Below are 24,663 nucleotides of genomic sequence, written 5' to 3' on the forward strand. Positions count from 1 at the left end.
CGATGCAGGTGTTTGAGTAGTGAGTGGATGACGAAACTGAAAGTTACATTCATTCGCTCGCTGGATAGTCGCTTTCGTATGTGTGCGGTGTGTTGCAACCGTGTTCACTTGAGTATATTATATATCAGTTAGCTGTTTTTGATTCTCCGGTAACAAGCAGGCCAATTTAGAACTATCGGCCATAGATTTTTCGGACCTAATATGAATTGCTTGTATCTCGGTGATTGATTTGCCTTATTTAACTTGATGGATTGGCCTCATTAAACTTGGTTCTAAAGCTTCAATATTGTACGCTTATAGATGTATGTGTCACGGATTGTGTGCATACTGAAATTTCCATTTACATACAAGCAAAACAGTGGCTCGCGAATGGATTCAGTTCAAAGTTGCGTTATGATGATAATCATAGATACTTATTTTTCATTATATATGACTTAACATAATGAACTATCTCTCAGCATAAGCCCACAGACCCTATTATTGAACCAAACAATAATCGTGTAACCTAATTCAATAGTTACAAATTAATTTAGCCTAAAGCATGATATTTTGGTCTAATCTTGCTTCCAAGAATCTCAGAAGCAATCCAGACTAAATTTAACAATAACAATGGAATTCAATGAAAATCGTTATGCAGTATCATTTTGATCAATTTGAACCAGAAATAAAATGCTTCAAAACATTCAGAATTTAGTACAAACGAATGGCACAGACTCACAGTTCTATATAACTACGTAATCCCATAATTTATTGCGACGATTCATTTTCAAATCTACTACGAAGCCTGCCCTCTTAGAAAAAAAACATTCAACGTTGGTCTTTCGTTAGTCCTATCAACGAGGCCAACACGGGGCCTTAGTTTGCCATAGTGTCATGTCTGTTAGTCTGTGGTAATGTACTCAATAGGTTATTTGGATGTAATAACGTGTGATTTATCTACAATATTTCTCGAAAACAAAATTGTTGCATTTGATGTTTAGTGCGTCTAAATTTTTTCACATAAATTGAATATCACATCGAGATTGTTACAATTCTCTTTTCGTCGTGTAATTTTGAATTCCAAGCGGGGGTGAAAAAATCGATATCTCCGTGAATAGTTGCACGATTCTTACAATCCACGACTCATTTGTGATAAAAATTTGTTTTGTGATAAAAACAAACTTTTGTCGCTGCAGTTGAGGTCTCAAAAACGCAACCAGCGATAATCGTTTTTATCACGTTTATTGGCTAATCCATAGCGTCGCTACTAGTGCGCAAACTAGTTCACCATTACACGAATAAAGTGCGGTTCTTGCAACATTATATAATTTTTACGTCGAACGTGATAATAATGATTGTCGCTGCAAGTATTTTCCAGTTTTCAACTGCAACGAGAATAATTTCAAAATTACGAATGTGCAGCTATCAGCAAAGCCAATATTACTCATTTCCGAATGATTTTAGTTACCACCAGTTACTATCAATGGCCAATAGTTACTTCTACTGTTAATTTAATTAATTTTTAGTCCAAGGAGCAAAATTTAAGTCAGGATTTACTCTTCTATCCCACTTGTACGCGGCGGGCAGATTTCCCCCCAGACGGCTGGTTATGTCTGCCAGAATTCCTGCAAAAGTCTGGCAACAATGCAACAACCCTTTCCGGCAGAGAATTTCACCAAGCGGTTATTAACGGTTATTTTCTGTCGGATTCTTGCCATACAAGATTGGAAGAACCGTTTTGAATCGGTTCTACATTTTAAACGTCTTGGTTTTATTTTTTCAATAAAAGATACATATGAAAGGCAATAAGTTATTGCCCTTCATATATACTAATCATGGAAAATGTTATTGCCAATAACATTATTTTCTCACTACCAAACATACTCATATTTCAATCTCATTTACCTCGTCTCAAGATTCGTTTTTTGTACGTACATGCGGGATTGACGAATATCAAATGAAGTCGAATAAAAAAAAAGAAAGAGGAGGGAAATAAACAAAACACGTACGGCGAGATAATGACGCAATTTCGCCTGGACAATTTTGACAGCAGCCGGAATGCAGCCAGCCTTCTGACGGTTGCCAGATTTCTTCACAAGCGGGATAGGGCTCTTCCACTGTTTCTACATCCGTAGGATTATTTTTTGTTTTGAGTAAATTATTTAAAGAGTGCAACGAGGGTCCTGTTCCCCACTGAGAAAGCGGTTAGATGTTGTTGGGCGTTGAGCGTTCGTTGAACGACATAGGGTAACAGAGGTATTTTGGCCCACTTTAGGATTGATTTTATTTTGGCTCATAAAATTTTATTTGTAAAAATATCCACCAAATGTTTGACCCAAACCCGCTTAAAAAAATATCCGACCCGAACCTGCATAAACTTTGCTAGTTCGAGTTCGGGTATAAATATCCGAAAACCCGACCCTCTCCACCCTCTTAGAAAAAAAAACGTTCAACGGTGGTCCTCGTTGGTCCAATACGTTGGATCAGTGGTTCAATGAACGTCCAATCAATCGTTCAACGGGAGGCCAACACGGGACCTTCGTTTGCCGATTTTGAAACAGACCGTTGAACCGAATGCCATTTTCTTCGTTCAACAAACCCGGCAGACAGAAGACCATTGTTGAGCCATTTTTATATGGGAAGTTGGAGCCCCGTTGGACTAGTTTTACTGGAGAATTTCTGAAGTGTTTTCCACTAATTTTTTTAAACTAACACTACATACCTGTACAATACTTTTACTTCACGTAGAATAACAACAAATTTTCTTTCTATATAAAGGTAACACCTAATTTTCTTACTATTTTTAGAAGAGAAAAAACAACAAACTGAACGAATATCTCGTGCTGTATGCCGTTCAACAAGCGCTCAACGACCAACAGAATAGAACCGCTTGCTGAGAGGGTACTGTTCATATGTTTATATTACAAACAACAAGGCTCCATTACCCGTTTGGGAACCCCTCGCAGGTAAACTCCTAATGAATGTCAAACTTTGAATATGTCAGGCTAATGTGTTGAACAAGAACAGGAAAATGAAGTATATGAACGGATGGACGAATAGGTATCAGTCAGTATTGGTTGAACGTCTAAATTTTCATTTATTATAGAACGTAAAATATACAAACTGAATAGTAAAGTAAATTTTAACCGAAAGAGAAAACGGTGCAAATTCAAGCGAACTAAAACAAGTGTGATTAGGTAGGAGAACGGGAAAACCAAACGTAAGTTTTTCTTTTCGCAATGAATAAGTTGACGTCATATTAAAATTACTCACGACTCGGCGTAGCAATATCCAAGAAAGAAGCTATGGAAAATACGTTTTCATTACTTATTTAACTCGCTGTTTGATGCAAACCTTTTTTTGTAACATGTTTTCATCAACGGCGTGTAAAACAAATTGCAAATAACTGCGAAAACATGTTTGATTTACAAATACATGCGATGCTGGAGTCTGGCAGTAGGGAAACGCCTTGCAATCACTACTAAAGACTGCTGCTGATGCTTGTTTGCTAATTTAATAGTTCATTTAATTTAAAACGGCTCGCTTTGATTAGCATCCGCGTGATCTGTCATAGTTTTAGTTTTCTTGATTCCGTTGCAAGAACATTGTCCTACTAAACAAAGAAAACCCTTACTGTTTCGTCTGTTGTTTGACCTTGCTATTTTGTTATACATTATTATGTTTGACTTTGCTATTTTGTTATGCATTATTGGTATTTTTTTCTGCGATTGCATTGCATTGCATTGCACTGTTGGTGTTATATTATTCGTGCAAGCTATTTTGCTTCCAGTTATGTGTTTGGGGCATGATAAGTGGTACGTTTAGAATTTGCTGGCTTGCCTGTAACCGGTTCTAACATTCGCAGAATTGTGTGAGTCATAGTAGTAACAGATGGAACAGTATAGGACACGGTGTATTTTATCATACTTTAACGGTCGATGTCATATATGTTACTCTATTTGTCTTTTTACCTTTATTAATTTATGTATGTATATATATATATATATATATATATATATATATATATATATATATATATATATATATATATATATATATATATATATATATATATATATATATATATATATATATATATATATATATATATATATATATATATATATATATATATATATATATATATATATATATATATATATATATATATATATATATATATATATATATATATATATATATATATATATATATATATATATATATATATATATATATATATATATATATATATATATAATAGGTATAGAATTCGCTCAAACTTTAGAAAAATTTTAGAAATTTACGCACGGTGATAGCTATCCATCAAGCCAAAGATTGTCAAAATCCGTCCATTTTTAATCGATATTTTTGTGTAAGCGATTTTCGCTTTATTCCAGTAGTTACGCGCTTGATGATAAAGCGATGTTTCGGAGCAAAGTGAAACACGATTTTCAATACTGTTTAATATGCAATTGTTTATTTTTTATCTAAAGAACTATACACAGCACCCTTTTTCACTACGTTTCTATTTTAGCACGGTTCGTTTTTGGCAACAAAATCGTTCGAACACGTATTTTCAAATTCAAACAATTTCATATTTAGAAGCAAGCAAATTTGTTTGTGAGAAATAATTTCATTAATTTTTCTCGGAGCTGATTTCTACAAACTTAGTCTCGTATGAACAGTCCTATGCTCTCATATAAGGTTTCTGAATTCCATTTGGATCCAACTACAGGATGATATATGTAATAAAATTAAAGCAATGTCACTTATTTTGTTAGTAGATGGTTGAACCGATTCCGTCCATCTAACATTCCAATAAAAGATCTTGACGTCCCATAAAAACTGCTTGTTTTTAATCAGATTCGACTTCCGGTTCAGGAGATACAGGGTGATCAGTGTAAAAAACTCACACAAATTTATCGGGTTTATCGCGTTCCCAGATTTCTAGAGTCGAACTTATTTCAGTTAACTGATTTTCAAAAATTTCGAATCTAATGAAATGGTTAGGCGAAATCAATCGATTTCCGAATGCCGTTTCCGAAAGTATCGGGTATAGAGATGCTAAAAAAAGGCCAAAACGAATTTAATAAACAAAAATTCAAAATCAAATTAGCTATATAAATAGTCCCGCCCAAAATTGGTGAATTTTATCCGGTTCCGACTTCCAATTTTGAAATTACAGGGTTAAGAGTTTTTTTAAATTCAAACCGTCATAGAAGATGACGACAGTGTTGGTGATTACTGAACATTTTACAGAAGCTGCTCGTTTTTTATCTATATTGTATACACCCAAACCTCCATTTACGTACTTTATATATGTATATTTGTATTCTTATACGTACGCATGTGAGCAAGGATTTGTATTTCTTAATACATATAAATATTGGTGAAGTAAAAGCGATCATTTATATGTATAAATATATACACATATATGCAGACGGGTGAGTTTGTAAGCATACATACATACATATATAAGGTTCGTAAATGGAGGTTTGGGTGTACAACATTTTCAATCCGGTAGAAGATGCTACAAGAATTTGAGTCTCTCAATGCATGAACCTCGAGAGAATTTTTCTACATTTCTTCGCTCCACTTCATACTCTGAGTATTTCATGGCCCTTGAAAAAATCAGTCTGATAATGATCGCCGCTGTGTGGAATTTACCAAAAGAGAATCGCAAGTTGACAATTATCGCAGAAAATCGAATCGATGATTCGACTTGATGATTCTCATACTAGGTTGTAATATTTAAAACCCTTGTGTGGAGCATTCACATTCATTTTCATAGACACAAATTATACAAAGGTTATATGCACATAGTTAGAATAAGCGGCAATAGTAAAATGATTCTATCGCAATTATCCACTGCCCATACAAAATCGGATCGCGAAACGAGAATAAGCGACCGTTTGTTGCTTCAGAGAGAATCCCCGCAGCAGCGTGCTAGCCGTTGATTCTCAGACGGTTCACCGAGAGAATTTCGCTCTCGCACTAGTGTCTATTCTATGTTAAATGTACCATGCCGGTTTTTTGTTGTTGTTGCGATGATTTCCGTTTCTTTTTGATGGCACTGATTCAATCGTGGAAGAGTTGCGAGTGAGCGTACGATAAAAGCCATCCTTGGATGACGATACTAAAAAATCTTCAGAGTTTGGTTCATAACTATTTCAACTTATTCGTCATGCTGATTCATGGACATACGAAATATTTTGTGTTATGCTGGTCTCTGAATACCGTTTCTGGAAGTACCATAAATAATGACAAAAACTTTAAAGACGAACCCACTTCTACAACTTATGGAATGCTTAATCGATTGTCACACGTTTAGATTGAAAGGAATAATTTAACGATTCATACAATTTCTATCTTCGATTCGTGTTGCAGTTTCAAAATTTTAATTACAATCCATTGAAAATGACGGTCACTAAAATAATTTCATGAAAACTAAACTCAACGAAGAACATTTACACGTAAAACACATGTTGATTGAAAAAAAAGGTATCATCTCACTGCTAGGTGGATAAAGCACGTTTTTAATGTTATAAACGAAATTGCAAAACTTTTCATCACATTGCTCAGCTATAATCTCTTCTGATTTGAGTGCTCCTACCCCTATTCTATAACATTTCCCCGAAAACAATTCTCCAGAACATAAAAAACCGCAACTTTTCCCCCAGAAATTCATTGCCCAGAAAGTACTAATCCCCAGAAATACAAACTCCAGAAAAAAACTCCCAGAATGTACCAAAGTCCAGAAAATCATACACCCGAAGGTTGTATCTACACACTTAGAAAATTTCGCAGTATTCGGTAATTTTTTACCGAATTTTCAACAGCTGAACGTTCGGTAATCAGTTCGGTAATTGAATTCATTACCGATCGTTCGGTAATTGCTGAACTGTCAAACAACTACCGTAAACTGTAAACCAAATAGATCTAACAGATTGTTCGGTAATTTCTGTTTGTTTGTTTTCCTTTGGTTAAAATTATGGATTTTCGGATTTCAAAAAACAACACATATTCACAAAAACGAATGAAGAAAATGGTTTTATTCCACGAGAAATTTAAAAAGTGTCAGATGTTCCGACTGGCCGGAATTATGAGCGCCTTCCAAAACACTGCACAATCCGTCGAGTTCAACAAAAATTACCCTTGAACGATTTGTGTTGGCAGCAAGTGGACAAGTGATACACAATTATTTTCTGCCTATAAGTAAACAAAAAGCTGTTAGTGGCTCTAACGTCTTAAAAACTTTTATCACCTGTACCTCAATCGATTCGATGAACCCTTCAACATTGTTTTCGTTTGGTTAATAAAAAGACACTCACTGAATATTTTAATAACTGTTTGACAGTTAGTGTCATGACAATCAGTTTTTACAGAAGTTCGGTTATTGGAAGATAACTTTACCAAACGGACAGTATGATTTTTACCGTATTCGGCGACTGTTCAGGTTTACCGTATCAATTGTATATCTAATACAGAATTCTGTAATGAAAATTTACGTTAAACTGATCGTTCGGTGAAAATTTGCATAATTGTTGTAAAATAAAACCCATGTACCGAAATATCGGTTATTTCTATAGATTACCGAAAGTTCTCGTCAAAAATATTACCGAACAAAGGAATTAAATCTTAGTGTGTAGTCGCTAGAATATTATTATTGGCATAATACCGTTTGGTATAATGGTTATTTGGCATAATAGTTATTTGGCATAATGATCATTTGGCATAACAGATAAACATGCAAAGTCTTGGTATTACATTCCTGTAGTGGAATTTGACCTTCTGTTTCAACAGACTTCGCAACCAATTCAGAGTGTACAGAACCATTGCATGGCTGGGGCTACGATTCTACTGACACTACGAATTCTTCCAGGTCGGGGCTCGAACATACGACAACTGGTTTGTAAGACCAGTGCATTTAACCACCAACCCGGAAAAAAAACTAGATAAACATGCTGCTTAATAGAATTCAGTGGTGCTTTTTCGAACCTATACTTAAAATTATTAGTGTAATGTTTCGTTACACTTTTATATTGAATTTTTTTTGGAAATGTGCCTTGCTTAGTTGTTTTTCGAAGAATTTTGCTATAGTTTGAATGACTGTTGCCTGTGATAATACTTTACCGAACAAATTTCTAGAATGAACATTTTTACATTTTCTATGAAATGTGTTTGAAAAGTTGTACATTAAAAATTTTAGAAAGCATCGATTGACCACTCAAAGTTGATACGAAGCTGTAAAAGTATGTCAATCTTCTCATATGTGCGACATAGATTCTATAGAATTTCCCAGAAAACAATTCCCAGAAAGCCGTACACCTGGTGGCATTAGACGCTAGAAAACCATTTTTCAACAGAAAAAATCATTTTATATTCATATTGATCAACAATTCCATGGTTTCGGATAAATGGTTATTTGAATTGATAGTAATTGTAGTTCTTGACAAGATTTTGCTTATCACTTTGATTTTTTTTATATTGGTTATTTAACCTCAATTTTAACCTAGTTTTTTTTAATCTTTAAAATAAAATTTCTTTTAGCCCCGGTTTAAACCTATATAGGTCTTTCGTCGGATGGCTAATTATGATTCTTTGCCGAGGAAAAATAACTTTAATCAAATTTTTCAATTTTTCTTATTGTAACACGTACAAATACAAGTACCCTTCATTAATTGTATTTATTTGCAACACTATTTGTTTTTATATTTGATAAGAATGTGAGCGAACTTGAATTTATTACAATGCATGATTGTTCTATGATCTTAAGATGATATATGATCTCTGATGTTCATCTATAATTTTATAATCTACATTTCATTGAACCGAAGCGATTACAGTATATTTTAACATGTAATACCTGTAATACAATGTTTTGTAGCTTGTTTATAGCGTTTGCACGCGTTTTGTTGAACGGTCAGTAACGGGGTGATGGTTTAGCTATAGAATACACTTATAAACAATTGCATGTTAGCATTATGTTCTTACATTCGTGCTGTTCTTATTTGCACTTGAAAAAGCAGTGTTTAACACATGACGTTCAACTCAATAGCAAAATACATCACATTCGAAGGAAAAACACATCTAGGACAAGCAAAAAATAAGGCACAAATCTCCAAATATCAAGGGGAACGTGCCATTTGAGCCAATTTGTTCTGATTCCTGAAAAATTATAAATCAATAGGGTCCTTTCAATTCGGGCTGAAGGAAAGCTCCTAGCATTGGGTAGGCCGGGTCCTCGCAATATGCGGCTTTACTGTATAAGTTTTTGTATAATATAAATAGTACATAAGTACTAATCATAAGCACAAACAAAATGAAAACTGTTAGTCATAACACTAAGTCAGCTTGGTTCTAAATCATTTATGAAGAACCGAAAGTTTCGAGTAAATTGTGTAGGCATTACATCAAAGGGTATTGCGTTAAATTTCACGCCAATTGGAATTATGTCTAATGGGTTACCCACGAAGTGAACTAATACCGACGCTTAGTTCTTATTAAATAGAATGACATTCACGTCCTCCAGTTATGTCCGTGACGTTACCCACCCGCCTTTTTGTTGATATAGTAAAAGTAACAATTCTGGTTTGATTCAATCGATTTTTCAAATGACCCACATTTGTTTGCAATATTCTAGTTAAAAAAAGCATATTTCATTTGAATCTCGGTTTTGTTACCGTTTCGAATAGCGGCTACTCTTAGCCCCCGAGGATGCTCTGGTTGCGGATCCAGAATGGATGTCGCCTAAACCCCAACGCCTGGTATGGACGTTCCGGAGTGGGCACTCAAACCCTCTTTTAGTCCTCGGGCCCCAGGGTCGTTAAAAGTTGTGGGGGGTTTCGGCTCGAGATTGTCGGTTCCGGTGATTAAACAAAATTACAATTTTATTGCTACTTACTACTCTACAAACTGATCTCGTCTGAGGGGTGGTGGCCGTAACGGAGATGATTTTGTCTGGCGGAGACCAATTATCCGGGTCATCCATGAGCGCCTGACAATGTTAGGTGGCTAATACTGCTGCCAGGTGATGACTGATGTGACCGTCAAATATTCTTCCGATGCCGTTGCCAATAGTCGAGCGGGCTCGCAAGCCACGTGGTCGTCCTTGGTAATTAGCGGGGAGGAGCTATCCTTGACCAAATTGCCGATGGACCCGCGAAGACAGCCTGCTTTCTCCTATTACGATTAGCCGTGGCGGCCGGTAGCCGATCAGGGCGAGACAGGCACAATTTGACCGGTCCTTTACTTTTAGCTGGAGTCCAAGAAGGTACTCCGCGACCAGGGCTTTCACAGCCGATTTCACCGTACACTCTTCGCTTCTCACACGTCTAGGATCTTTTTTGTCCTTAAGGGCTGAGGACACTACCGTAAAGTGGTAGGTTTATTGCTATTTTCCCGTTTCAAATTAAATTTTCTTGGAAACGGTGCAGAATATAGAAAAACCCACCTGACAATGTCTTCGGAATTTAGTTGAGAATATTCTGTAAAATTTTCAGAATGATTCATTGAGTTTAGCGGTCGTGTTGTATTTTTTTCTGACTGAAGAACTGCTGAAAATTGGAACGCTCGGAAATGCATACCTCTACTTGTTCATCGAATATCTCGGCTTTGAAGGCTTGTATCATAAATATACCGTGACAAAGTCAAGATAATTTAGTTTAGATGCGATTAGTACATAAAAACATATATGTTATCGCGATAAAAATAAAGTGTTGTATTTTTCTGTGAAACAAAGTCAGTTTCAATGCATCCACCATTTTTTTTTCGCTTTGGTTTCCTGATAGCATTCTGAAAAAGGAGAGAGAAATAAAATTGGGTCGACAAGGCTGCCAAACACACAGACATTCAATTTTTGTGAAAGTTGAATATTTTTTCATTGTTCATTGAAATCATGTAATGTCTAACCCATACGATAGATTAATGTGATAAAACTTCTCATCAAAATAATAAAATGTATGCTGGCAACCCGGTACAGTTTGCTCATATACGAGAGAGTACAAGAGAAATACGATGCGCAAAGGGAATTGACCGAGCCACGTGGTCGATTTAAAACTCAACACGTGGCCCTGTGTCCTCAGACCTCAACCGTTCGCTTCCACGGTTGAAATCTCAATCCCTCACCACCTGGTAACAGTTTGAAACAACCGGAATTTTTCTGCGTTTGTGAAAATAAGCTATCTAACGATATGTTTGACTAATAGAGGGAGTACGTGTGCGATGACGATGGCTGCAATTCTATTTGTCAAAATACAAGGAAAAACAAATTTTGACTTTTAGGGATCAAGAGTAAACCAAGTTAACTTGTGTTGATAATTTGTGTATTACGTACATTTTATTTGATACGTATGTCATAGATCTATGTATTCATATATGCAGTGCAACCAGTTCATCAAAGTGGCTTACACGATTGAGTTTCAAACAATCTTTTTTAACAATAATTTATTTTCAAATGAATGTTAAGTCTGACTTTTTGGATGAAATATCAGTTTTGATCAATTTTTCACCAATGTTTGATGGAAAATCGCTTACATTGTATGAAAGTAGATTTTAATTCCCTAACAAAAAAGGGAATTTCTTGAATTGAAATTTTAAGCAGAATGAACTGATTGGTTTATTTTTCAACCACATGTAAGATTTTATTAATTAAAATCAGGAAAAGAAGCGCCGGAATTCGTTTTTACGCTCACATTGTTGACATTACGCTTGCAAAGGGTCTTGTTCCTTAAAATCAATCATGAATCAATTCCTATTATTATTTCTAAAGCAACGAAAAGAATATTTTTGAAAATCATTTGATGTACACCATAGGCAGCAAAAGAGACAATAACAAAATCTCAAATCAGCATCTGACGGCAAAGCAGAAAGTGAAGATAGACTTGCGATGCCGTGCGTGTTGTTTTCTGTTGGATGGGTTTCTATAGAGATATGATTACAATTAAATGCGGTGGCGGCCAAGTTAAGCGAAGTATGCTTGATTCTTCTCGTCAATAGGGCTGTCTTTTTATGCAGGATAGTTAAAAGGACAAAACAATTTCTCTGGTTAGGAGTCAGCTACGGGTACATTAATTTTCTACCTTTATTATTTTTACAGAAGGCAAGATTTGCAATAATGAATATGGCGAACTGGAGCCGATTCGTCAACGTCGTGATCCATCGTAAACATATTTGCGATATTAAGAGACGCACTACAACTTTCAACCACATAATAATTCATCCCTCTAGCATTGATTATAACCGTAACCAAAGCGATAAGGATTCCGGATCCCAATGTTATTCTACACATCACGTGTATCCAAAATGTATACAAGAAATGAAAGAAAACAGATTTTTTAACAGTTTTAAATTATTCAAGCATACCATTCCTGATCCGCTTTACCATTATGGAAAGATACCAAGTAATACCGAAACAACATAGAACTCGGGGATAAATGGTCGTTTTTTTCAGACAATCGTTGGTATAAACTTGTAGCCATGAAAATTTTGTTCATCAAACAACAACCACAATTTGCTAATTGTAACACGAACGGTTGATGCAATGTAAAATGAGAGAACTAATTCGAAACCACATTGAATTCTTTTGATTTTACATACCTCAATATACGAAGTATAACAGACGTAATAATACAGATACATATTTCGGATGTTAACTACATCCTTTTTCAGTGATACTGTGGAATATTTTTAGAATATGGTTTGATTTTTTCAGTGAATCTATGTTCGATTTTCTTTTGAATGTACTCAACTGTAGTGTTTTTAGTCATCGATTCGCTACACGGAAAATAAAAACTACCTTTTATTTGACTTGATTTTGAGTTCTTTTGAATCTTTCATTTGTTAAAAATACAAAGAGCAAAACCACACAACAGCGAGAGTTTCGTTCAATAAGCTAAAATTAAGTAAACCTTTTCAATCTGAAATTGAGTTAATACTACTCAACTGTAGAGTAAATATAACTCTTCTTTAAGTATTTTAAGCACGTTCCTTACGGAAACTACCTAGAGCCACTTCACCTACAATTAGGTTATTGAACGGAACCCCCAAATTGGGTGGAATGTACTTAAAATTAGGTTGTTTTGCGGTTCCGTTTATATTTCAACAATTAATCCCACCGATGCTTGCTGATTCCAAACAGCAACCGTTGCACAGCTATCTGAACAATTAACAGCCGTTTCACAAGTGCTGTCCTTCCTGTGTGGCTTGAGTGAACCCGGTGCAACACGGTAACGATGAGTGTTGAGAATAACTGTGCCAAATGCTGCCAGGCTATATTCGATATTGATTCAGTTTCATGCCGCGGGTATTGTGGATTCAAGTTTTATGTGACCTGTTCTAACGTTACCTGAGTCCTCTTGAGCTATTTAATATCGCATCACAGTTCGTGCTTGCATCTCATCCGACACAGTCAAAAATTGCTTACGGTCGAGACTTCAGAAACGAAGACAATACAGTGTAGTGAACAATAGAGTGTAAGGAATGGGTAAATACGATTTATTAACAAAGCCTGAAACTTGTCCTACAAGACCAAATTCAATTTGTATTGATTTCAAGCGCTGCAAGGTTAGACCAGCAGAAAATGAAATTCAAGTCTCACTTAACGAACGAATGCATCTAGACACTAATAATGTAACTGAGATTCAATTCAACAAGGTATCTAACTTTGTGTACATTATGTTTCAAATGAAATGAAAGTGATGCAATTGCATTCGTTTCAGTTAACAACGAGGTGCACAACGTTGAGTGTGACAATATTAAATACAAAATCCCTGTGTAGGGGAGAGGTGGCGATTAGTGCGCACCTAAGCTTTTCGAAGTTTTACAAATAAAATATTACTTTTATCACGATCATAAACAAGTGTACGGAAACATAAAACCTTATTTTTCAATGTCCTCCAATGAACGATTACAATTATTATGTTGCTTACGAGCACGAAAGCCGCAAAATAATCGTGTTTTGTAGCTAATAGTGCGCAAGGTAAGGTAACAGTGCGCAGTGGTACACAGTAATGCGCACAATGAATTTTCCGTAGTACTCGAACACGGAATACGAGAACATGTGTTGAGAATTGGGTTGTCCCGGGTTGGCGGTTCAATGCATAGGACGCTGGTCTTACAAGCCAGCTGTCGTCTGTTCGAGCCCCGACCTGGAAGGATTCTTAGTGTCAGTAGGATCCATAGTACTAGCCATGCAATGATTCTGTACACTAAGAATCGGCTGCGAAGTCTGTTGAAACAGAAAGGCCAAATTCCACCAAAGGAATGTAATGCCAAGACTTTGCTTTTTATGTTTGTTACGCATTGTTTGATAATTCGCATCTTTGCTCGATTTCTAAAGCTGCTGATGATAAGTCACTTCTAGAGTCACTCATTGAGGCGATCAGCAACTTGAAAAGTGAAATAAAGCAATTTTCGAAACAAACTCCACGTACTTTTATACCGAGAACTAGAATGATCCTCGTCATGCAGCCAAGCTGTCGTGGACCGGACTTGATACAGAAGGCTTTCGAATGCGTGTCGGGATAGAAGCAATCAGAAGGGATGTTGTTTGTGTTCTCATCTGCGAAAGATCGGCGAGCAAATACTTGCTTTATTTGTTGCGCATAACATCTGATATGACTAATAACATACATGAAACGGTTCGTGCATATCTTGAATTGTCATATGATCACAAGGTGGTTAAGATGGTGACCAAAGGAACTGATGTCAGCAACATGGGCTGGCCACAAGGAATTTAATTCCGTGAGTTCGAGGACTATCCAGACCAAAAACGTCGGGAATCGTATATTCAACTATTCAAAACATAACATGGGTTTATGCCGAAACGGCCTTCGACTACCAATCTCTTATCCTTCACGACGTTTGTAACGGATGCTTTGTTCTGCGGTTTGCAAACTGATGTTATTTTCACGGACCTTTCCACTGTCTGTGACAAAATTAACCATGCCATTACAGTAGCTAAGTTGAACAGATTGGGATTTGGTTCTAACATGCTGCGTTGGTTTCGTTCATATCTCAATAATCGCCGTTAAGCAATCAAGATAAATGACTATATTCAAAGAGTTTATCGCTTCAGCTGGGATCCTACAAGTCAGCCATCTTGGATCTTTGATCTTTTTTTTGTACCTCAACGATGTGAATTTTTCTTTTCAATGTCCACGTTTATCTTTCACTGATGATCTCAAGCTATTCCAAATAGTTCGAAGCAACGAGGGTGCAAAGTGGTGTGAGGTAAATCAGAGGCTTTGAACGTTGACAAATGCTCCATTATCACATTAACATGCAAAAAAGTTCCTATAAGATATAACTACTGCAGTGAACAACAGAACCACATGTGTTGAGGTTCTCGATGTAATTTTAGGCGAGCAATTGTCTTTCAAGCAGCATATCAATTCTTGACATCTCGTTGTTTATTAAATGTAACGAGATTAGCAAAACATTTCACAGACATTTACTGCTTAGAGTCAACGCCCGAGTACTGCTCTACGATATGGAACCCATATTATCTTAACGGCTCCCACCGAATAGAATCACTAAAGCGCAGATTCGTTCGATTTGCTCTCCGACAGCTACCTTGGAATAACACTTACGAGCTGCCTTGCTATGAAAGTCGTGGATTATTGATTGGACTCGACATTCTTGGCATTCGACGTGATTTATCTCGTGCTATGTTGATCCCCGACATATGGAACAACGAAATAGACTACCTTGCCTGTGTGAAATCTTTCTTGTGAAATTATATTTTGAATATTTTGTCGGACATGACATTGTCAATTATTGAATTTATGGTTTGTATCACAATCAGGGTTCATTGAACAAACGTGTTGATAAGCGAATTATCACAGTTTAAAAAGAGGCGGTTTGGGCCAATTCTAAAGGCCGGGAATGTTTATCTCGCAAACCGGGAAATTGAAATCGGCAGTTCGACAAGTGAAGCCCTCTTAGTTGGGAAAATGTTTCCTGCTGATTCTATAATTAGTAATCTATCTCATTTATTCTATAAATAGTAAAATTTGAAGGAAGGATTTTTGCCTACTGAAACTATTCTACTGAGAGGCTGACGAAAGAAGTTAAACGAATTAGGTTAGGATGATAAATCTCCTTAGCATTAAACTATGATTCCGGACTTGTAGCCAAATCCAAATTTGTTCTGCGATAACTTCAGTTTTAATTTTCAGTTGTTGCCTTTCTCTGTGAAAACCTACTTGAACGGAGTCCCGGAGGGCCGAGTGTCATATATCATTCGACTCAGTTCGTCGATATCACAAAATGTCTGTGTGTGAATGTATGTGTGTATGTGACAGATAATGTCACTCGATTTTCTCAGAGATGGCTGAACCGATTTTCACAAACTCAGATTCAAATGAAGGGTCTTATGACGCACTCAATTTACTCAGAAATTTTTTAACCGGTTTTTACAAACTTAGATGCAAATAAAAGGTCTTGAATATGTCCCCAAAAAGTTAATCCAGATTTGACTTCGGGTTCCGAAATTACAGAGCGATGAGTATTTTTTCAAAAGTGATGGTGAAACGAGGTGCAAATTTTTATAACACTTACTGGTAAATTCATCTAGTTGGCAGACCTTGTTAGTTAGTGGATATGTAAATTTACTTTGAGACTACTTGCTCCCGATTTCCGCTTCCGAACAATCTGGTAATAGTGAGAAAAACTACAAAAACGGAACTCCCTTTGATTTCTCAGCGACCTTTTAACCGATTTTCACAAATCATGATTCAAATTAAAGCTCTTAGTGTCTTAAATTATACTGTGCAATTTCATCCACTTCCGACTCCGAAATTATAGGGCGATTAGTGTCACAACTTTCAAACTGTCACACAAAATAAAGCAAACCCTGTACGCAACGATACGTGCTGGTACGAAAGAAGAAAACACCACCGCCTAGCACATAGTGTGCTTTGTTCAATTTCGTATAGCGTGCAGGGTTGCCACAAATTGAAAAGGTTATGGTAGTTTATACCCAAAGAAAGTTTTGATTTGATTCCAGTTTGAAAAAAACATCTTGGCCGAATCTTCTAGTGTTGTTTTTGAAAATATAAGTAATATGAGAAAGGCATCATTACACTACTAGGTGGATTAACAAAGGTTTTGATTGTTTCATTTTACTGCGACCATTCAGGCGGTCTTGTTCATCAAGGTATGTTATGCGATCCCTGTGCCGATATAATTTCCGATTGCACCTATTCTTCCATGGTCTAATAATGCACAGAAATAGGCGAGAATATTTCATGATTCACTAATTAATAACGACGGTTCATTTCACGATGGATAAATGGGCCGCTATCGGTGATGATATACTCAATGCTTTTGTTGATAAACACCGTTGGGTGGTGCTTTGTATCGGATTATCATCACAACGACTGGATTCAACAGATTGAATGCGAGGAACTCATGTTTCGATACAAGGAACAGAGTTGCATCTGTTGACACTAGATATGGTTATTTGTATGCAGTCAATCTCCTGGAACGGTCATAAATCTATGTCAACTTTAAATTAGTACATAATTGATAGCAAATAATTGTTTTACTCATTACAGGCTGCTTTTAATATGTTCTTGTGGGCAACTTTCATTGAAACAAAATACGAACAATTCAAGCTCCCAATGAGCCCGAATGAAATCCGAACTTGTTTCTCTACCATACATAAACTCGCATAGCGAGTGAGTGATGATGTGCTGTGGAAACGTCAATGTGATGATCAGTTGACATTCCGCTGCCACTGCCACTGACACATACTGATTGCTACGACAGAATGTGTGCTAATGAATGCAATCACATACTCGCGATAACAAGCGTATTGCGTACTTCGGTGGCCGAACGATATCGTATGTAGGCACGTTTTGATATCCTACTGTACAAACTATCAAGTGTTCTCCGTAGATTGAAGCAAAAAAAAAAAAATTACGCGAGAAACAAATATTTCGAATGGAAACGTAAAAGTCAAATAGTTTAGATAAGGCACGTTTTGTAGTTGTTAGTAAGAATCTCAATTGAATTCTTGCTAAAATGTGAGTATTCTGTGATGGAATAGATGCGATGTAATTTGTTCTTTTGTAATGCATGATTCGCAAAATAATCACGTTTTTCATGAAACTACAAGCAAATCGGGCACAGCGAAGTTAATTGTGGTAGTTATACAACAATTGTTTATGTTCAATCATTATAATGAAAGTTGTATAGATCAGAGCATTGAAATAAAATATCCTAGACAGTTAAAAGCGATTCTCGAGTTCAGTATGATGAATGCCGACGGTTGTACGACAATCTCTCGAAAACCATTTCCCAGAAGAGAAAGCAGCGAAGTATTTTCCCCAGAATGTACCATTCTCCAGAAAACCATAGTCACGAAGGTATCAATTAGTAGAGACATACAACAGAATGTACCATTCCCCAGAATACCATCTCCCAGAAGAAGCAAATACCTAGAAACTGTTTCTCCATAATGGAAAATAATACAGAAACAACATAGGAACAGATCTTTTACCAGAAAAGCATCTACTAAAATCAGGCGCGTATACATGGGGGGAGAGATTAAACCCCCCTCCGAAACTTAAGAAATTATTGGGGGATACAGGAGTTAGACCGGACACGTTGTTAAACTGGACAGCTTAAATATCTTATCAACCTGCTAATATTTTAATTCATAGATTGACTTTGTAAACGCGCTTGGAGATGACGCGGTAGAAATGATTTCGATAAAAACCCAGTTTTAATGGATGTTTTTACAATTTCTAAAATTGTCCGATTTAGCCCCGGTCTCCCCAATATTATGAAAACACACCCCGAATTTTTTTTCTGGGTACGCGCCTGACTAGAATGAACCAGTCCAACGAAAATAATGTTCGCGAAAATTTCTTGAATACTCATTAACTGTAATTTCCAAGGCAACTATACTTATTTCAAGCTTTGTTAGTCTGAAAAAGAGGGTTCTGAAAATAACGAGTTTGATAAAAAATAATCAAATTATATAACGGGTATGAAATCATTTAGCTATATTTATTTAAATTCAAACATAGCTTCTTTAAATTGCGTATTTGTTTCTGCATATAGATTATAGTAGCAAGCTAACCTTTCGTCGTTAATTCGGTCTAGTGATAAAGGGTAGTAAATAGCACACTACCATTTTATATAATTATTTTATTCAATGCTTACACAATATTCTCTTCGTCATAGATGATTCAGGTCGAGACGGCCGAAGGCCGCGAGTGCGCCGGCGACCCGCCGTCGGAAGCGCCGGCCACTGCGGGGGGGCAGCGCCCCCGCAGAAATCACCTCTGTCTAGTTGCGTGCGTTTGCCCGGATTACCCAAAGCTAGGAGCTATCCCTCAGTTAAGTCCGAACGAGCGGCAGCGAGGTCGGACAGCAGGTTATTAAAAACGATGAGGCGTAGCCGCATTAGACCTTTCAAAATCGCAGTAAATTAGAACAAATTCTATTAAGCAGCATGTTTATCTGTTATGCCAAATAACTATTATACCAAATAACCATCATGCCAAACGATATTATACCAATAATACTGTTTTAGCGACTAATGCCTTCGAGTGTATGGTTTTCTGGACTTTGGTACATTCTGGGATTTTTTTCTGGATTTTCTTTCTTTCTAGAGTTTGTATTTCTGGAGATGAGTACTTTCTGGGCAATGAATTTCTGGGGAAAAAGCTTCGGGTTTTTATGTTCTGGAGAATGGTTTTCGGGGAAATGTTATAGAACCAATGCCGACATGTTACTGATTGTTCAGTAATTCACATGTTCTATTCAGGAATTCGTTAAAATAATATTGTGATATCTCGGTGAAGCGCGTTGTTTTTACAAAAAAAAAATGTATACTATTATGCTGACCTTGTCAGTAAAAACAAATATACCGAAGTCAGCAAAACCATTTGCCGAAATTTTCAACAGTGTGTTAGTTTAACTGGAATTCGGCGAGACATTTGTCATCTAATGTCTCTCGATTTTTTTTGTGCTCTGAATTAAAATAAACATCAATGAAATACTCCTTATTCCCCAACCTACAAATCTATTGTGAACTTTACTTCATACAATAATTTAAAAAATCCTTTTTACGTTCGAGTAGTGATTTCTCGGCAGTTCATGATTCAATGTTGATCGCTTTTGCCGAGTTAATTGCAAAACTATTGCTGACAAGCTCGGCAATAATTGACAGTTAACAATTTTAGAATTGTCAAAATGCTCAGTAATTATACATTTTTCCGAGCCGATTGCTGAAAACGGCTGAGCAAATCTCGGTATTTCTTTACCGAAATTCAGCAATAAAATATAAGTGTGTATATATTCTAAGAAATCATCGTATGAAATGTTCAGTTGGCTTGAATTTTTTTTTCGATAAATTGTTACTAGGAGGGAATAGATGTAGAGGAACACGGAAGGTTAGGAAAACAAATCTTTAAGAAAACGACAAAATTGCGAAAAATAGACACTTTTAAATTAAATGCGATGTAAACATTATTCAAAAACCCTTGGGATTGTCCGAACTGATTATGTAGGAACCAAAATTTCAAATAGTTTAAATAATGCAATATTTGATCAGCGATTTTCGTATGAATATTTGATGAAAACTGAAAGCGCAAACCAAGATAAGTAGAACTGGACTCGAGGGGGATAATGTGGATAATGTAATGTTCTTTTTTACGTGCAAGTATATTTGTATTTTTCGATTGAATACGACGAGTAAGCTATATATTGAAAAATGATTTAATTGATTACATTTATGTAAACACTTTCGTACTAAGAAATCACGGAGATGTTTTATAAATTGAAAAAATGCACAACATTACATCCATCGATATTTGTGTGGAACTGTCGTGCTTTATTCAGGGTGGCTATTGACCGGGAAAACCGGGAAAAAGTCGGGAATTTTGATAAAAAACCGGGATATATTTCAAATATGAGTAACAGTTGTTATGATCATGATTTTTTTCACCATGTGAATAGTAGGAGACAATACCCAATTTTGCGTTCAAGCAAGATGCTCAGTAAAAGTGGTTAAACAATTTATTGTTCCATACAGGTTCTATGTTGAACATTCCATTGGAAATTGGGCCAACACCCCATATCTCGCTAAACCCTTTTTTAATGTTTTTTAACAGCAGTTTGAAATCAATCTGGAAACATCAGAGCTTTCTTAGTTGTTACCATAACAGCACAAAGAAATTTTTAAAAAATAAGGATAATTTGGATGCTTCTGTTGGATTTTTATCAAGTTTTAGAATAAGTATTCAACACATTTGCAAAATGTATGGCAAAATCTCAAGGTAAAACATCGGGAAAATTTTTAATAAAATTTCAGGGTTTACATTGCTTTCGATATAAGATCTGTATTCTAGTCTAAGATATATAATATAAAATTAATTGAAATAATCATTGCTTTATTTGAAACCCTGAATGTTATTGGTAGATGATCTGAATCAAAGTCAGTTCACTACAAATGTTACATTGATCTGCAATAATCAGATCAATTGTAGAAGGTTTCCTTGCCAATTCATCTGAGGGTATCGTTCATTGAACAGACTTGTTTGCAAGCAAATTACTCTAATTTAAGCATCGTATGTCCGTATGACAATTTATTGTACTATGGCCGAAGCCATGGTAATGACGATATTGTGTTAGGTTCACTGTGCCGCGGTGTTTATAATTTTACTGCCGTACTGAGATTTTCACTTTCACTTCCGGAAGGAACGAAGAAAGTTACAAAATGCTTTGAAATTGCAGGCATAGATTGTTGTTGGTTTTCCAGAGTGGCAAGCATCCATTTTAGGGATTGTTGTTCCTTATTTAGTTATCATATGCATACCAAAAAATAATAAAAACAGTCATGTACGCTCAGAAGAAATCGGTTACGTATAACCAAAACCCTAGATGACTAGAAAAAGGCTTAATGCTTTTCTTATATGCACTAGTAATAGTGAATATTTTCTATTTAGTGATTTGAGTGAGAAGTCTTGATATTCACAAAAAAAATCATAAAATGTATAAGATAATTTAAAGGGTTCTTGGTTCTTGTACTCATCTTTAAACGTGATGGCTGAACCGATTGTCACAAACTTAGATTCAAATGAAAGGTCTTACGATCCCATAGCTTGCTATTGAATTTCATTTTGATCCGATTTCCGGTTCCAGAGTTATAGGGTAATATGTGAAAATGAAGGAAAAAATGTGCACTCAATTTTCTCGGAAACGGTTTTACCGATTTCCATAAACTAAGATTCAAAGGAAAGGACTTCTTTCTAGAACATTTTATCTTGATGGAAAATGTTCAATTTAATGAGCGCTTTTTCACAAAAGTTTGTCAAAAACAGATACAAATCCCATAAAACTGACTGATTAATTGTTGGTATATAAACATATTGCGGCACTGCTGGTCTTCCGTTTCCTGTTCCGGAATCACCGAAAGTACTCAAGAAAAACTCCAAAAGTAGAACTCACTTCGATTTATCAGCGATGCTTAAACAGATTTTAACAGATCTTGATTTGAAATTAAGCTCTCATTGTCTCCAAAGCTACTGAAAAATTTCATCCTGATTCGACATCCGGTTCTACAATTACAGGGTGTGTCAAAACTTTCGAACCGTCATCTGAACTGATGATACAAAACTTGTACGTACTGGTACGGAAGAAGAAAACACAACACAACTTTACGAACGATACACACAGTGCGATTTGATTAATTTCATATACTCTATAAAGAAAACGAAAACCAACACCAAAGCTTGGGTTTGAAAACACAACCGAGTCCATCAGCACCGTGAACACATGACCAGGATTTTTCAAATTTTTCAACCAGAATCACGGTGCGGTTACGAATGTCTGCTACTGGTGTGTGATTGTGGTAAAACACGGTACTGCGGTTGAGGAAAATCTTAGTTATTTTACGATAAGTGCGACCGAAAGAATAGAAGAATGTCTATGAATTGATTCTTCGAAGTCTTTTCTCGAAGATAAAATCAAATAGAAGATTTTAGGATGCCATAAAAAATTTCAGAATTTCAAATTCACCCGACTTCCGGTTTTGGCATTACAGGGTGACTAGTGTAAAAAAATGATTTTCCGATTACTTACTAACTATCCTCAGATAAATCGTGACAAATTTTCACAAATTTAGGTCTTATGGTCCCATACAAAACTTTAGAATTTCTTTCGCATAAGACTTTCGGTACCGGAATTATAGAGTGAAGAGTGTGGTCAAAATTTTATATCATTTAATGGGGCGAAACAATTTTTTTTTCTTACCTGGGTTCATAACTATCCTAATCGTTGGTCATTGTTAGTAGACGACCTATCAAATGAACTCCGGTTATCCTGGTTTTCGATTTCTGATTCCGGAAGCACCGAAAATAGTGTTCAAATTCGTAAAAATGGTATTCAGTCTCTGATCTCGTCAAGCTGAGTCGATGGGTATATAATACTAGGGGTCTCCGTGGTTTCTGATCAAAAGTCGGTTTTCCAGTATTTCTATATTCTTTCTATAAAGAAAGGCAAACGTACCCTAAAACAGTACTTTAACACAAACACCCTCTTGTTTATATTTTGTAAATATTTCAAATGATACACTCGCTCTGCTGCTTTATCACACTGATTCGCGTCATATAAATCAATTGAAAAAATCTGAAAAAAAATGAGCGGGCACCTCAGCACAGCTGCTTATCGGACTTAACTTTACATTTGTTGGTTTGTCTGTGAAAGCAATGTCCCCTAAATGAATTTATTCGAAACTCCTCACACTATTCTCGTGTCGTGATGGACAGTAACAGTTCATCAAAACTCCCTATCAATAGCATCGCTACATTTTATGGCGTGTCCGATTCCATCCAACCGAAAGATTAATTAGTTATAGTGGCTTACATTTGGTAAACGCATCACCTACAGTCATTGTATTCTGTTATGGCTTAGAGAACACAGTTCATCAAAACTGACCAGCCGAATCTCGTTCCTAGTTAACTGGAATCGCTGGTCAGAGACAGGACCATGCGAAGTAATTGACGATAATGTCGGTGGGGTTGAAGCACCGCGGCATGAATGGGAGAGTAAATTTAGCATGTTCGCCCCATTCGGTTCAAATTGGATGGAATTGTTAGGGTAAAAAAGGGTTGAAGCTATTCTTAGTTAGTAGGTCAGTTTGTAGACGCAACTCTTGAAGTCACCTTTACACAGTTTCCAGTTTGCTGAAAGTTGTGTCTATGAAGCGTTCTAAGTCTGTAATCGGATCGAGTTTGGATGAGGGCCAGCATTTTATCACGAATGTATCGATCGGTCTCTTCCCTACTCATGCATATTTCTATCACTTCAGGTCAAGGCGATTCCATCACCAATAGAGATTTGACACCTTTTTTCTAGCGGGTAGTTAACTCATTCGATGCAAACCTAAAGCCAAGTGAACTGATAAAATTTGACACTTGTTCATCCTTATCTGTTGTTTGCACACCCACAATTTGATTGTTTCTATATCGGCTATTTACATGGTAGCAAATGTGTCAGCCCGGTTGTGTTCATTTTTCTTCATTCCTTTTCAGTCTCATTTGATCTTGTCATACTACGCTCAAAACTTCGTATCTTCATCACAAAGTTATGCATATAATTTCAAATGAAGGTATCATCTATATATATGGTGCGCTGTAAAAAAAATGTCTTTTTTAAATGTTCTCT

General features: G+C 36.1%; 1 protein-coding gene across 4 annotated transcripts in view; it reads left to right on the top strand.

Moving 5' to 3' along the window:
- Positions 1-1,150: 1,150 nt before the first annotated feature.
- The window catches only part of LOC131439537 (sorting nexin lst-4), a 31,348-nt gene continuing 7,835 nt past the window's right edge, over positions 1,151-24,663 (top strand). Inside the window, exon 1 of one of the 4 annotated variants that reach the window (XM_058610669.1) lies at positions 1,151-2,945. In XM_058610669.1, the coding sequence (XP_058466652.1) occupies positions 2,827-2,945 (119 nt within the window). In that variant the 5' untranslated portion in view covers positions 1,151-2,826. Of the gene's footprint in view, positions 2,946-2,981; positions 3,200-17,753; positions 18,012-21,443; positions 24,608-24,663 lie in introns of those variants that run through there. The other 3 variants (XM_058610670.1, XM_058610672.1, XM_058610671.1) reach the window with 3 other exon arrangements.

The sequence above is a fragment of the Malaya genurostris genome, chromosome 3, assembly GCF_030247185.1.
Source record: "Malaya genurostris strain Urasoe2022 chromosome 3, Malgen_1.1, whole genome shotgun sequence".
Lineage (NCBI taxonomy): Eukaryota > Metazoa > Arthropoda > Insecta > Diptera > Culicidae > Malaya > Malaya genurostris.